Consider the following 12,391-nt stretch of genomic DNA (forward strand, 5'->3'; position numbering starts at 1 on the left):
TTCAATGGAAATCATGTACTACATGTTAGGTGAATAAACATTGTAAAGTTAAATATTAAAAAATAGTGCCACTCTGGAATGCTACAAAATTTTTGTTGATTCACAGATCTGTTAAATTCAAATATAGGAAGTTATTTCTTAAATTATTATTGAAAGAATAACAAATACCTGATTGTTATTCTTTACTGTAATTTATGTAAACATACTGTTGGAATATACTTCTAAATCATAAAGTAATATAGAAAAAACTTGCTAATAAATTGTATTCTATATTCCATGTTTTATACCTAATGGACTATTATAATGGTTGAATACTTGTAATATGTGCCCATAACAATTGAAATTTAGTTGCAACAGTTCTTAACTTGTCTGTGGATGTTTTGTTTGTGAAGAAATCCTACTTTGATCTGTGACAAGACTATTGTTTAATGACAAAATTCAGGATAATTAATGATATAGGAAAGTTAGTTGTTAAACTGGTTTATTCTACATAATGAAATAATTGTTTAACACTCCTACGAAAAGTGGGGCCTAATAGGCCCCAGAGCAACTTATTAAAAGGTTATTAATATTAGGCTAATAAATTTGTATTTAAATGAAATTGCCATTTCATTTGATTTCATAGGGCAATTTCATTTAAATACAAATTTATTAGCCTAATATTAATAACATTTCAAGTTGCTCTGGGGCCTATTAGGCCACTTTTCATAGGAGTGTTAATTCTATACTGACTGATAGCAAAATTTTAATTATAGAAAATGAACTTGCTTTTAATCTCCCACATTTTAGAAAAAAATATTACACGCCAAATTTGTTCAACAAAAAGGTTTTATTTATTCAATTTTATACAATTTAAATGTTTAATAAAATTAGATTTTTATTTTAGAATGATGTCAGTGTGCTCCAAATAAACATGTTAATGTTTTTGAATTTTCTTAATTATTTTTTTCTAAGCTTAATGTGGCCACATAATCCACTAAGGAGAATTGTCAAAATAGTTTTGAACAGTACAGCACTAGTCTGTACCTCTTAATTTCAATGTTTCTTATAAATATTAGGAAATCACTGTTTCTAATCTCCAGTTGTCATGGGGTGATGTAATTGCTCAGTTTAGAGAAGTCGTAGGTTAATGATGTAAATATGTAATGAAAGTTTTCCTATTTTTAACTGTGTAAGCCAATATGACTTCACATTCAACAGAGACCTATGTAGGGATTAGAACAAAGTAATGAGAACTTTGCATAGTGGTATTTTCTAAAGGACAGTGTTTTTAAACACTTCTGCTACAGTTGCATTTTTTATGTGGAAGGCCTGTGGAAGGCTGGTATTCTTATTTTATATTTCTTTTTAATTATGAAGATGAGGTATTATTGGAGAATAAATATTTTTCATGAAATAAGATTAGATAGGCTTAGGTCATTTTACATTCTACAATATTAAGTTTAGTTTTCCTGACAAGATTGTTTGTTAGACAATATTTAATTTAGATCCTGTTGTCTTAAGCAGTTGCTTGAATAGGCAATTGAAATCACAATAAAAGAAATGCAGAACAAAATATCTGAATATAAAATGGATTTACACTTAGTGTATGTTCAGTGAAACTTTCTGATTAAAATTTATAAGTTATGTTGCAGTAAAATGTTATTTTTATTGTATGACAATGATCATAAGCTTACTCTCAAACTACAAACATCATTTTTCAACTCAAAACAAATATAATATAGAGCTTCATTGGAAAACTACGAAAGTGTAGGAAACTTAAAAACAGTAATTAGAATCTACAATACTGTTAAGCTTTTCTAAATGTGTCTTAGTCATAGTGAAATTATTTGGACTATTCAAAACTATTTGACAAAATTTTCAGCATGATTTTTTAATAATGGAAATAAAAGTACTGTATTGCTGACAAATGTATAATGTAGAGTATCATATTAACTAGTTTAGTTAACTTAGATATAATAATAATATACAGCTATGTTTCTTCCCTTTATTCATTCTGTTTTTATAGTATCCTGATGCAAAAACTATGCAGATCAACTTAACAGGATTTTTGAATGGGAAAAATGCTCGTGAGTTCATGGGTGATTTGTGGGCTCTTCTTTTGAGTGCAGAAGAAAATATTGGTGGCATTCCAGCACAATTTATTGAACAAAAGAAGGAAGAAATTAAGAAAAAACAGGTTGGCTTTTTGAGAAATTACTAATAATTATACATATATAGCTTTTGTTATTTAATTTTCTTTGTGTTTTTTTTTGACATAAATCTACACTGTGGACCATTTGTCCTGTGCCCACTACAGGTATCAAAACATGATTTCTAACATTACAAGTCTTTTGAGGGGAGGCTTTACTTTGATATTATTTGAGTGTAGTAGAATTTAGTAGGTCAAAGAAAGGCTCAGCGCTTCTAGATCAGTGGTTTTCAAACTGTGTTATGACAATTTGTTAGGGGTGTTACAAGAGTTTCACCAAATGGAGAATAATTAACAATGTAAAAAAAAAACAATTACAAAAAACATTGCATGTGGTGACAGCAGAGCTGTTTGCAAATTAAGATGAGTTAGGATGTTACCAGTAAAAGCTGTTTGGAAACTACTATTCTAGATATTAAATTATTTTAAAAATGCAAAACATTTTTATTGGGTTTCAATGAAAACAGAAGCTTAATTATATAAATTGAAAATGTAAAAAAATTAGCGTATTAACAGATTATATACAGAAAAAAATGTGAAAAGGTTTAATCAATTAATCATAGAGTATGTAAACAGGCTTTAGCTGGAGTGAAACAAATTTAACACTTTGTGAAGAAATGTTAAGATTTTTGTGCTTGTACTTCATCCTTCCCCTATTTAAGTGCATTACCTTTTATGTAAATACACAAGTTTTTTTCATATTTGAACCTATCACAATAAGTCACCAAACAATGGTACAAAGAAAAACTTAATTAAAACTACTTTTAATATCTAGGGCATTGAGCAGATCAACTTAACAGGATTTTCAAATGTGAAAAATGCTTGTGAGTTTACAAGAAACTTTAAGAACATTGTTATCTTAAATTTATAATATCCAGTATCTTAATTTACACAAGCAACTGTTTAAGTCATAGTCAAAAAGTACTTAACTGAATGTACACTGATTGCACCCACATTAGAAGTAATATTGGCTATAATTCTAATATTAGTATGTGTATCTACATGAAATATGACAAGCTTTTAGAATGATGTATGGATCTATTATAGACGTAAAAATCAGGTGAGTTACAAAGCATTTTTATTCAGTGTATCTGTGAATTTAAAATATCAATCTGATTCAGATTCTGAAAAGTCAGAGTGCATGTTAATATTCATGTTTATTGTACAGTTTTTATGCTGTATTTGCATAAGTTCCAGAACCTGAGAAAACTGAAGATACACATTTTCTAATATCCCTGTTTATTTTATTTGACATTTATTCTCCTGTATCTCGAACAGTCACTAAATCAGGAATATGGGGTAGAATAAACAGTTCATAGCTGTGACATCAAACACTCAATACTCTGTTGAATGGCACTCTGTAAAAAGTCACTGCATACACATTTTAACCCCATCTGTGCATGTACAGTTAAACATCTTAGTCTTCAGTATTTTTTATGAACAACAATAAAGTTATTTTGAGAAAATACAATAATTACTGTATGAGTTGATCCTAGAGAAGTAAATTTTTTTAACTATTTCAGCAGATGTACAGAAAAGTTTGAGTATTTTGTATTATACAGTATTCTTAATTCACTTTGAAAAATATAACAAAACATTTTAATAATAGGAGAATGAGTTAATGCTAAATTTGTTTTTATATTAAATGTAATTTTGAAAGGAGGAACATGATGAGATTCAAGCCAAAATAAAGAAGATTGATGAAAAGGAAAAAATTAGAAATGTTACTGGTGATGTAAATGGAGAAACAAAAACAGAGACAGATAAAACCTCAGACAGGTAAGGCAGACTTAATTTGTTGAGCTAATTTAGTCTAGTTTTTAAAATTTGTACTGAATATAGAAAGTGTTCAAAACATCTTAAGGTTATAATTTAATTTACTACAAACTCACAAGCATCTCATATAGTAATTTTTTATTATTTAAATAGTGTTCATCATTTTTTACAACCCTAGTCATTTTTTAGTTGTGTACTGAATCTATTTCTGCAATGTTTTGACTGTCTTACTCATCACATTGAAATGGTATTTGTATAGTTTTTTTTTTGTAATTAGAGAAGTTTACTTTGAGTAGTTTTCTGGTTAATATCTGACAAGTTATTTTTGTAATTATATGTTTCGAAACAAGAAGAAAGTAATTATAATGTGCATGAACAACTTGCAACTTTTAGTTGCAAAACAGTTGTAGAGTGTTTAAATTTTTAATTTATTTTACATTCTTCACCCAAGATGCATAGCATTTATAAGTAACTAGTTGGTTGAATATTTTCTTTTTTAAAACAAAAAACTTGTATAATTTTTAATTTATTTTAAATTTCAAAATGATTTTTAGCAGATACAGCTCTAGACCAGCATCAAAAGATAAGAAGTCCAGGTTTGATAAAAAGCGTTCTTCTACAGACAGCCAGGATGATAAGGAAACAAAGCTAAAAAACATATCAAGAGATCAGTCTTGTTCTTCATCCCCACAGACAAAAAGACAGATAGAGGGGTAGATGCAATTTTTCTGTATGACTCAGAGCTGAATTTTGTTTTAATTAATAGGTTATAAGAAAAATAGAAAAATCCTTACTGTAGTTTTTTATTTAATTTTTTTATATGTATTACATTCACTTTACATTAATACTGTAACTTGGCTGTCATATTTGTGCTGTTTCATGAGCCGGGTTCGAAGTTTTCTATATAAAGTTGGACATGTCCATTAAAAAATCAAGTTTGACCGGCATTTTTTCATCTATTATCGGACATTGTGACTGGCGGTCATATTCCTAACATATTGGACACAAATACATTGTCTCTTCAAAAATGAGGCAAAAGCTGTGTATGTACAGCCCAAAGATTTTGCTTAAAAGTATATTCTATAATGAGTGGTAAATAACTTGTAAAATTTAAGATTTAATTTGAGACAAAAAAAGCAAAATTTAAAAAACTGTCGTGAACACTCACAAAATGCGCATTTTAGGTCGCCTTATCCGTGCCGTCCTGGATAGTCACGTGACTGCCAAACATTCACGACAATCTGACCATGGCGTCTGATAGTAAAAAAACGGGAAAGTCTCATGATCTATTTCAGTTTGGTTTCACAAGCAAGACTAATGAATCAGAAGACAATACTATGGAACCCCGAGTGAAAAAACCCAAGCACAAGTGTTAAAGCAAAAACTGTTTCTACTAGTACTGGCGCTAAGCCTACTCATTGTTTCCAGGATGAATGGGATAGAGTCCGACCATGGCTGGAATATAATAAAGCTACCGGACTGATGTTTTGCTCAATTTGTCAGGAATGTGACCAAAGTAGTGGAAGGCAGAAGAACATCTTCATAACAGGATCTTCCAATCTGAGAGAAAGTGCTGTTAAAGAGCATGAAAACAGTTGTGTCCACAGTCTAAGTTGTCAAGCAAAAGAAACACCTGATTTAACTCCCATGATGAAAGAATTGAGCAAACTTAACCAGACTGAGAAAGATCATTTGCTTGTGCTGTTTAGGACTGCCCTTGAAATGGCTTTGAATGCCAAACCATTCAGCGATTTTCAAGAGCTTCTGTTGCTGCAGAAACACAACTTTGGTATGAACTTAACAGAACATTATGCCAATGATAAGAAACCTTTACCTGAACTAGGTGCCTGTAGCAAATGTTCAGAATCAGCCTTCTCAACTGACTGCAGACACAGGAAGTGGGTTACTGGGTAACAGTCACTGTCCAAGTATCTTACATAGACTATCTCCTGCTCAATGCCGTCAGTCATAATGCCAAAGAATAATGAGGTGTGCAGATGAGATCTGACATTAATTCCAATTGTTTCTGCAATATACTTCGTGAAGATAACTGCTTGTTTATCATTGGCATAATGATTTATCCTGAATTCCTAATTAATTAAACTCCAGACACATTTGGACCACTTTGGTGCTCTGCTAGAAGCTAAGGGTTTCATCATTGCAGCTGATATTTGCCAAGCTGACTTACATGAGACACTGCTCAGAGCAACAAGACTTGCCAAATCAGATGAGTTCCTGGCTAGTAGTGCAAGTGGATTGTGGGCACAGATGTTAAGTCAAATTACTATTGAGGACGGTAAACCTTTCCATGGATCAACAGTGTTGGCCTTGGTATGCCTCATGCAGGTGATTTCTGTGTCATCTGCTGAACCAGAATGTGGATTTTCCCAGATGGCAGTTATTAAAGATGACTGGCAGTCCAAACTAACAAATGATTCTCTTAATGACTTGATGACAATAAAATTAGCTAAGAATAAGACCTGTGATCTTGCAAGCATAGAATTACTGTGCAAGTCTGTAGAATCCTGGTGGAAGGACAGTAAAAAAACCAGATGATTTGTGAGTCCACATGGAACTCACACTCGTAGAGACAATAGAGATACTAAGTCTACATCAGCTGATGTCTTAGTGCTGGATGACTAAAGCTACCAGTTTGATTGTGTAATTTTTAATGAATAGAAGGCTTGTTGCCACTTGCTTTGAAATAATGTTTCAGTGCCATCAATAAAATGATTTTGTTTTATATAATTGTTTCTACTTGATTTCTTGTTTTCGGTAATGTCCGGTGACAATTTTGAGGTGTCCTGCTGAAAATTTAGAATATTTCTACCAGGTATGATAGAAATATCTGTAATCTTGTTATAAAAATTACTAAGGCACAGTTAACGTTAAAAATGATGTATGGAAAATTCTTGTTGAAGGTTTTTAGTAATTACTTTGGAATATGTAATTTGTCTTATGTTTTGGAATTCATCTTTGTTTTCTGATTTTATCTGTCTTGACATACTTCAGTGTTATTTTCTTGATAACTTAACACTTTAAAGCAATGAATACCATTAATTAGGTCTTTGATATTGTCTGTTTTAGCATAATTTTGTTCTAATTCTTGTAGTAATCAAAAACTGTGCAGATACTCTTTATTCTTAACCCTGAACAGCATAATTAAATCAAGTTTTGATACCACCCGACTTGATAGTAATTCTGAAAACTTGCAGTGCTAAAATCTAAGGTTTGGCACCCATGGTGGTCACAGCATTGATAGCTGATTGCATAGCTTTTATGCTTAAAAACAAACAAAAAGATTGACATCTTTTATCACTTACCTTGCATTTAGGAAGTGATACCTTCCATAGCTACGTAGAAGTTGTAGCTAAAAGGTATTATTGAAACCTATGAAACAGAGCTTGTCTGTACTAGAAGTTTTGTGCTACAGGCAAATTATATTTTTGTATATTTCCTTTTTTATCTTTTCTACCAAAATTGGATGGGAGTTGTGTTTGTCAGCAAGATTTCTTGAAGATAGCTGAATGCATTTTGACAAAAGTTGTTATAATGTTTGTGCTATGACCCAGCTTAGAAGTGATTAGTTTTTTGATGTTGAAGGTCATGAAAAAAAAATCCCTATAGCACTATTTTGTTTTATAACTCAGTCAAAAATGATCGTATTGTGATGAAAGTTGATGGACATGTATAAAATATTGTTTCTCACTGTCTTGACAAAAATGGTTCATGTTGTTGATCATGACTGACGTACAGATATATTTTCGTATTTGTTAAGAACCAAATATGATCAGTGCTGCATGACAAGTGTATGCATACTGAGTGCTGCTTTAGTTTCATCTGAAATGAACTGTGCAAAAGTTGACTTTTATGAAAAAGTTTTGTTTGGGGAAAAAGTGGATACTGATTCACTCAAATTACACATTAACACAAAGAGAAGAATATTCAAAACATGAAAATGGCTTTAGGTTAAAGAAAATATTCAAAACATCTTTATTTGTAGGACTATGAACACAACATTTATCAGTGTAGTACATATTATAAGACAAAGTGTGAAATTATATTTCATGGTGTAGGAACTTCAGTAAAAACAAACCTGATGTAAATAGTTCCCATAAATGTGTATTTTTTTATAAACAGTAATGTTTGCTATACCATAACAAAATTAGTTGGAAAGTGTAATTAGTCAACTACAACAGTACTGAATGCAAAACAGCTTTTGAAGTTTCTGTCTTTGGTAGTAGGTGAAACAAAAAAGGTATTAAAACAAGGTAGGCAAAATCATTTTTATATCAGTAACATAGATATATAAATTATTGTAGTTACCTTTGATTCTAATTTGCAGTGTAGTTTGTATTTATGTGAGTATTTCAATAGGTGACTGTAACATAGATATTACAACCTTAGATTTTTTCTAGTCATTCCCAGCGGCATCAGTCAAAGTCACCTAGACTTAGGTCACGAAGTCCAAGAAGAAGAATGCCACCAAGATTACGGAGTCCCCGAAAGAGATCACCATCAAGAAGGTCTCCAATCAGACATAGAAATACCTCTCGGAGATCTTCACTCTCTCCCATCCATAAGAAATCTTTTCCTGCCAGGTAAGTAATTATTTTAAGTTGTTTTTTATGTACTATAATTTTTGATAGATCTGTTCTACTTTTTATTTATACTTTTACATTTTTTTATGCAGATCAAAATTATATAACTATATCAACAATTTTTGATATTACTTTTTCTCTTCAAAATTGAATATCTTGTATACATGATTGGCTGGCTCCATACTATTAATTTTAATGCACACATACATAAGATATTTAAAACATATCCCATAAGAAAAAGGTTAACAAGATTCTAAATTTGATATTTTTTATCCATAAAATTAAAGCTGCTTTTATTTAAGTTTATCACAGATCTACAATGTTTGAATGATAATCATCAGTATTCTTTCTAAAGTAATAGGATTTGAATTTGCTTTGTAACTTAGACAACCCATAACAATAGTTTTTATGCTAGTTTGTGTAAAATTAGGATTTCCAATAGGAAACCTTTTATCTTCCCATTTCTTGAAAAAGTAGAAAAGAAGGTGAAAATGAGAAGCCGATTTTTCAGGTTCTTAAACTTTGTGTGTGTAACTGTGTGTGTTCATATGTAGACTGGCTCAGTAAATTTGACTGACTTTGTGACCACCACATAACAATGAAATTATACATACAGTAACTCTGTATAAAGTATTTTTTCATAAAATTTAAAAAGCGTTTATTAAACAGTACAAGTATATTGAACACATAAAAAAATAAGATTTTATAATAAAGTATTTTTACTAAAGATTTGTCTGTGGTTGAAAGATGATTTTCATGCTAATAATACAGTTTACAGCTTTTTCTGTTTCATTTGCATAACATCCAGGGCCTTCTAAATTAAAATCATAAGTTATTTTCAGTGAAACTTTATCTCTTATTTTGTCTACCCTAACACCTAACCGTAGTGAAATATTCTGATACGGTATCTTACCTCTTCTCACTTAACAGTTTTTGTTGACTTGTACTGCCTTCTTTATGTTCAAATATTTGTCACTACTAGCTTTAATATTTCTACCCTCATGTGTTTTCACATGATGCATCTGAATGACAACATGCAAAAACCCTCTACCAATAGGAGCGGAACACAACTTCTAGCACAGCTATCTTCCTGTATGCAGCTTAGCTCAACTTCTCAGTTGGTACTAATAGTGTTCAGATGTGTTTTTTGCTCAAGTTTCACTCAAGGAATTTTGTGATCAGTTACTTGTTTGTTTGTTTTTTTTAGTTACACTTTGGTTCTCTTTCTATTTTTATGCATTAATATTGTGTGTTTTAATATATTTGTTTTTAACTCCCTGTATAAACTTATTCTTATGTGAAAACTACTCATAGCTGTTGTGAATTTCACATTTAGTGTTACTTCCATTATGATTGTTTGTTGTTTAGCAGTTACCCTTACTTCATCTACACTAGCTTAGGTTCTACAGTTGTCAGTGGAAGGGATTACAGCCTCAGTTCACCTTGAGTTGGCTACTTTTGTGAAGGCTTCAGATTTGCCTGAAGATTATACTGTCATGCCTTGCTCAGGGTTAACTGAGTAAGAGGATGATGATTTCAACAGTCTGTTTGCTCCCCCAATCCTTTGCCACAGAGTTGCATTTGGCTCAAGTAGATGTAGCAAGGTCTCTTCCTACTCCTTTCCAGGAATTGATTAACCAGGTCTATTATGTTTTGTAATTCTCATGTTTCATTTGATTCCTCTCCTTCTCTTTTTAAGTGAGACACCTTTGTCCCAACATCTTGTTCTTTCCCTGCACCGGATAATGAGGTTCATACCAACTGGTTTGCAGACGAATTACATTCTTGGGTTGGTACACTTTGACCCCTGGGTAATATGGAGGTCCGTGTTTTGGTTTAACATCAAGCTGAGTTTCCTTTTTTGGACTCTCAGCAGTTGGATTCTTTTCTCCCTCTGTGGCATTGAAATCCAAATACTTCAGCAGTGTTTATCCAACCTCAGTTCTCCCATACCTGCCTTAACTCATCCTCCCTTTTTCATTCCCTTTCTTTTGTTCGCCTCTTTGTCTGAGGCTCTTCATTGTTCCCCTTAGTATTATCATATGTTTTCTGATATGATTCTCCTCTTCTGCTCTTTACCTCCAAATATGACTCTTCTGTTTTTGGAATCTTTTGGGTCAGGATGCCCTTTTGTCCTGTTTTTTTACTTCCAACCTCATGGAACTTGCATATTGTTCCATTTTAATGAGATGTCTTTTTAAGGTTTTCCTGACTTATTATAATCCAGAGTCAAGTCTCCTTGCACATCATCCTTTCCTCATGAGTTTCCTATTTGTTTCATCCTCATTCTGAGCCTGTTTCCATGTCTCATTTCTCTCCATTACAGGTTCCTGCTTCACAAGCCCCTGAGGTCAATCATCATTGTTTTTTTTATATTACTCCAATGCCTACAGCAGTCCTGGTGACTGTGGTAGATACAGGTAAGGTAGGGACTTGGCTTTTGCATTTTACCACTGGCCCATGGTGTTTGTGGGTGCTCTCAGAAGACCTCGTTTATTTTCTTTCTCTCTTCCCTTATCTCCTCATCCAAATTTGTTTCTTTTCTTTCACTTTCACTGTCCTGCCACCTTCCTTGTTTGGAAACACAGTGTTGTCTTCATGTCCTCACTCCTCCTCCATTCAAGCCCATGTCTTTCAGTTACTTATATAATCTCTTATTAAATTAGTGGTCCTATGTCATCCTTTGCCTGGATCGATCTTTCATGCCCAAAACTTCAGCTGCACATGGTGGTGAATTTGCATTCATTATAATTTCTTTTCCTTCCATTTCTCACCTCTATCATCATTCTAATCTGGAGCAGCTCTTATGTCCTGTCTGGGAGCACTGCTATTATGTGGCTTGCACTGCTACCTTCCATGTTCACATTTGTTTATCATTGAAGCCCTGTCTTTTCTTATGCTGTTTCTCATTATCCTTACAGGTTTGATTATTCAGTTGATTTGTCTGGCTTTCTTCTCTTTCTCTTTAAGGATTGTCATTTCTTCTAAACATCCTCCCATCAAATCCTTCACCTTACCACATCACTACCTACACAATTCCATTATCCTTTAGAAGATATAGCTTACATTGACATGTGGACTATTCTCTGTGCATTTATCCCACATTATCTCCATCATCTGGCAATTTCTGCTCTATAGGTTACTGTCTACTTCTTTTCTCCATCTTAAGCTCCATAATTTGTCTTTGAGTGGGTTGGTGCTCTTTTTGTACTCTTCTTTTTTACAGGGGTCTCTGTTACATATAAGTATCCCAATCAGTTTTGAGTGTTGCTTCATCATGTACACTTATTTTAAACTTGCACTGTACAGTTATTGAGGTCTATAATGCCCACTGTTGAGATAGGGTGTTCTGCAAGACTTCTTGTAAGTTTTTCCTTACAGCATCATGTGTCATAAACATGTTTGCTCTTCCCAGTACTCTTATGGACTAACATGGGTAAAACAGAAGAGATTGCTGTTCCATGATTTGGCTGTTTTCAATATAAAGTTTCATGGTCACCTGTTACACTTTCTCCAATGTATTTCCACCTTTACTTGCTGTGGTGTACAAAAGTCTTTACCACTTACCAGCTTCTAGCCAGTGAGGTGGTGAACTGTGGAAGCTTCCTTCCAAGTTTGCTTAATTCCACTCAGTTGAAAGTATGGTGGTGGTGTTCTGATAGTTTAGATGATAATGGACACTTCTCCTACCAATGACCTGATATTTTCTCCAGATACTGCCTGGTTATGGACTGGATGATTTTTACCACAATGCAGTTCACCCCTACAGCTGGGCACCCTCCTTAATACTGTCATTTCAATGTCAATTCCCAGGGAGCTCTGG

At 32.7% G+C, this 12,391-nt stretch overlaps 1 protein-coding gene across 2 annotated transcripts in view; it reads left to right on the forward strand.

Annotated features, from left to right (window-relative positions):
* The window catches only part of LOC143247785 (uncharacterized), a 56,101-nt gene that overhangs the window by 16,292 nt on the left and 27,418 nt on the right, over positions 1-12,391 (forward strand). The window contains exons 4-7 of one of the 2 annotated variants that reach the window (XM_076496266.1): positions 2,009-2,179; positions 3,852-3,970; positions 4,522-4,680; positions 8,386-8,568. In XM_076496266.1, coding sequence (XP_076352381.1) covers positions 2,009-2,179; positions 3,852-3,970; positions 4,522-4,680; positions 8,386-8,568 — 632 coding nt within the window. The remainder of the gene's footprint in view (positions 1-2,008; positions 2,180-3,851; positions 3,971-4,521; positions 4,681-8,385; positions 8,569-12,391) is intronic. The other variant, XM_076496275.1, reaches the window with a different exon arrangement.

The sequence above is a fragment of the Tachypleus tridentatus genome, chromosome 1 (assembly GCF_004210375.1).
Source record: "Tachypleus tridentatus isolate NWPU-2018 chromosome 1, ASM421037v1, whole genome shotgun sequence".
Lineage (NCBI taxonomy): Eukaryota > Metazoa > Arthropoda > Merostomata > Xiphosura > Limulidae > Tachypleus > Tachypleus tridentatus.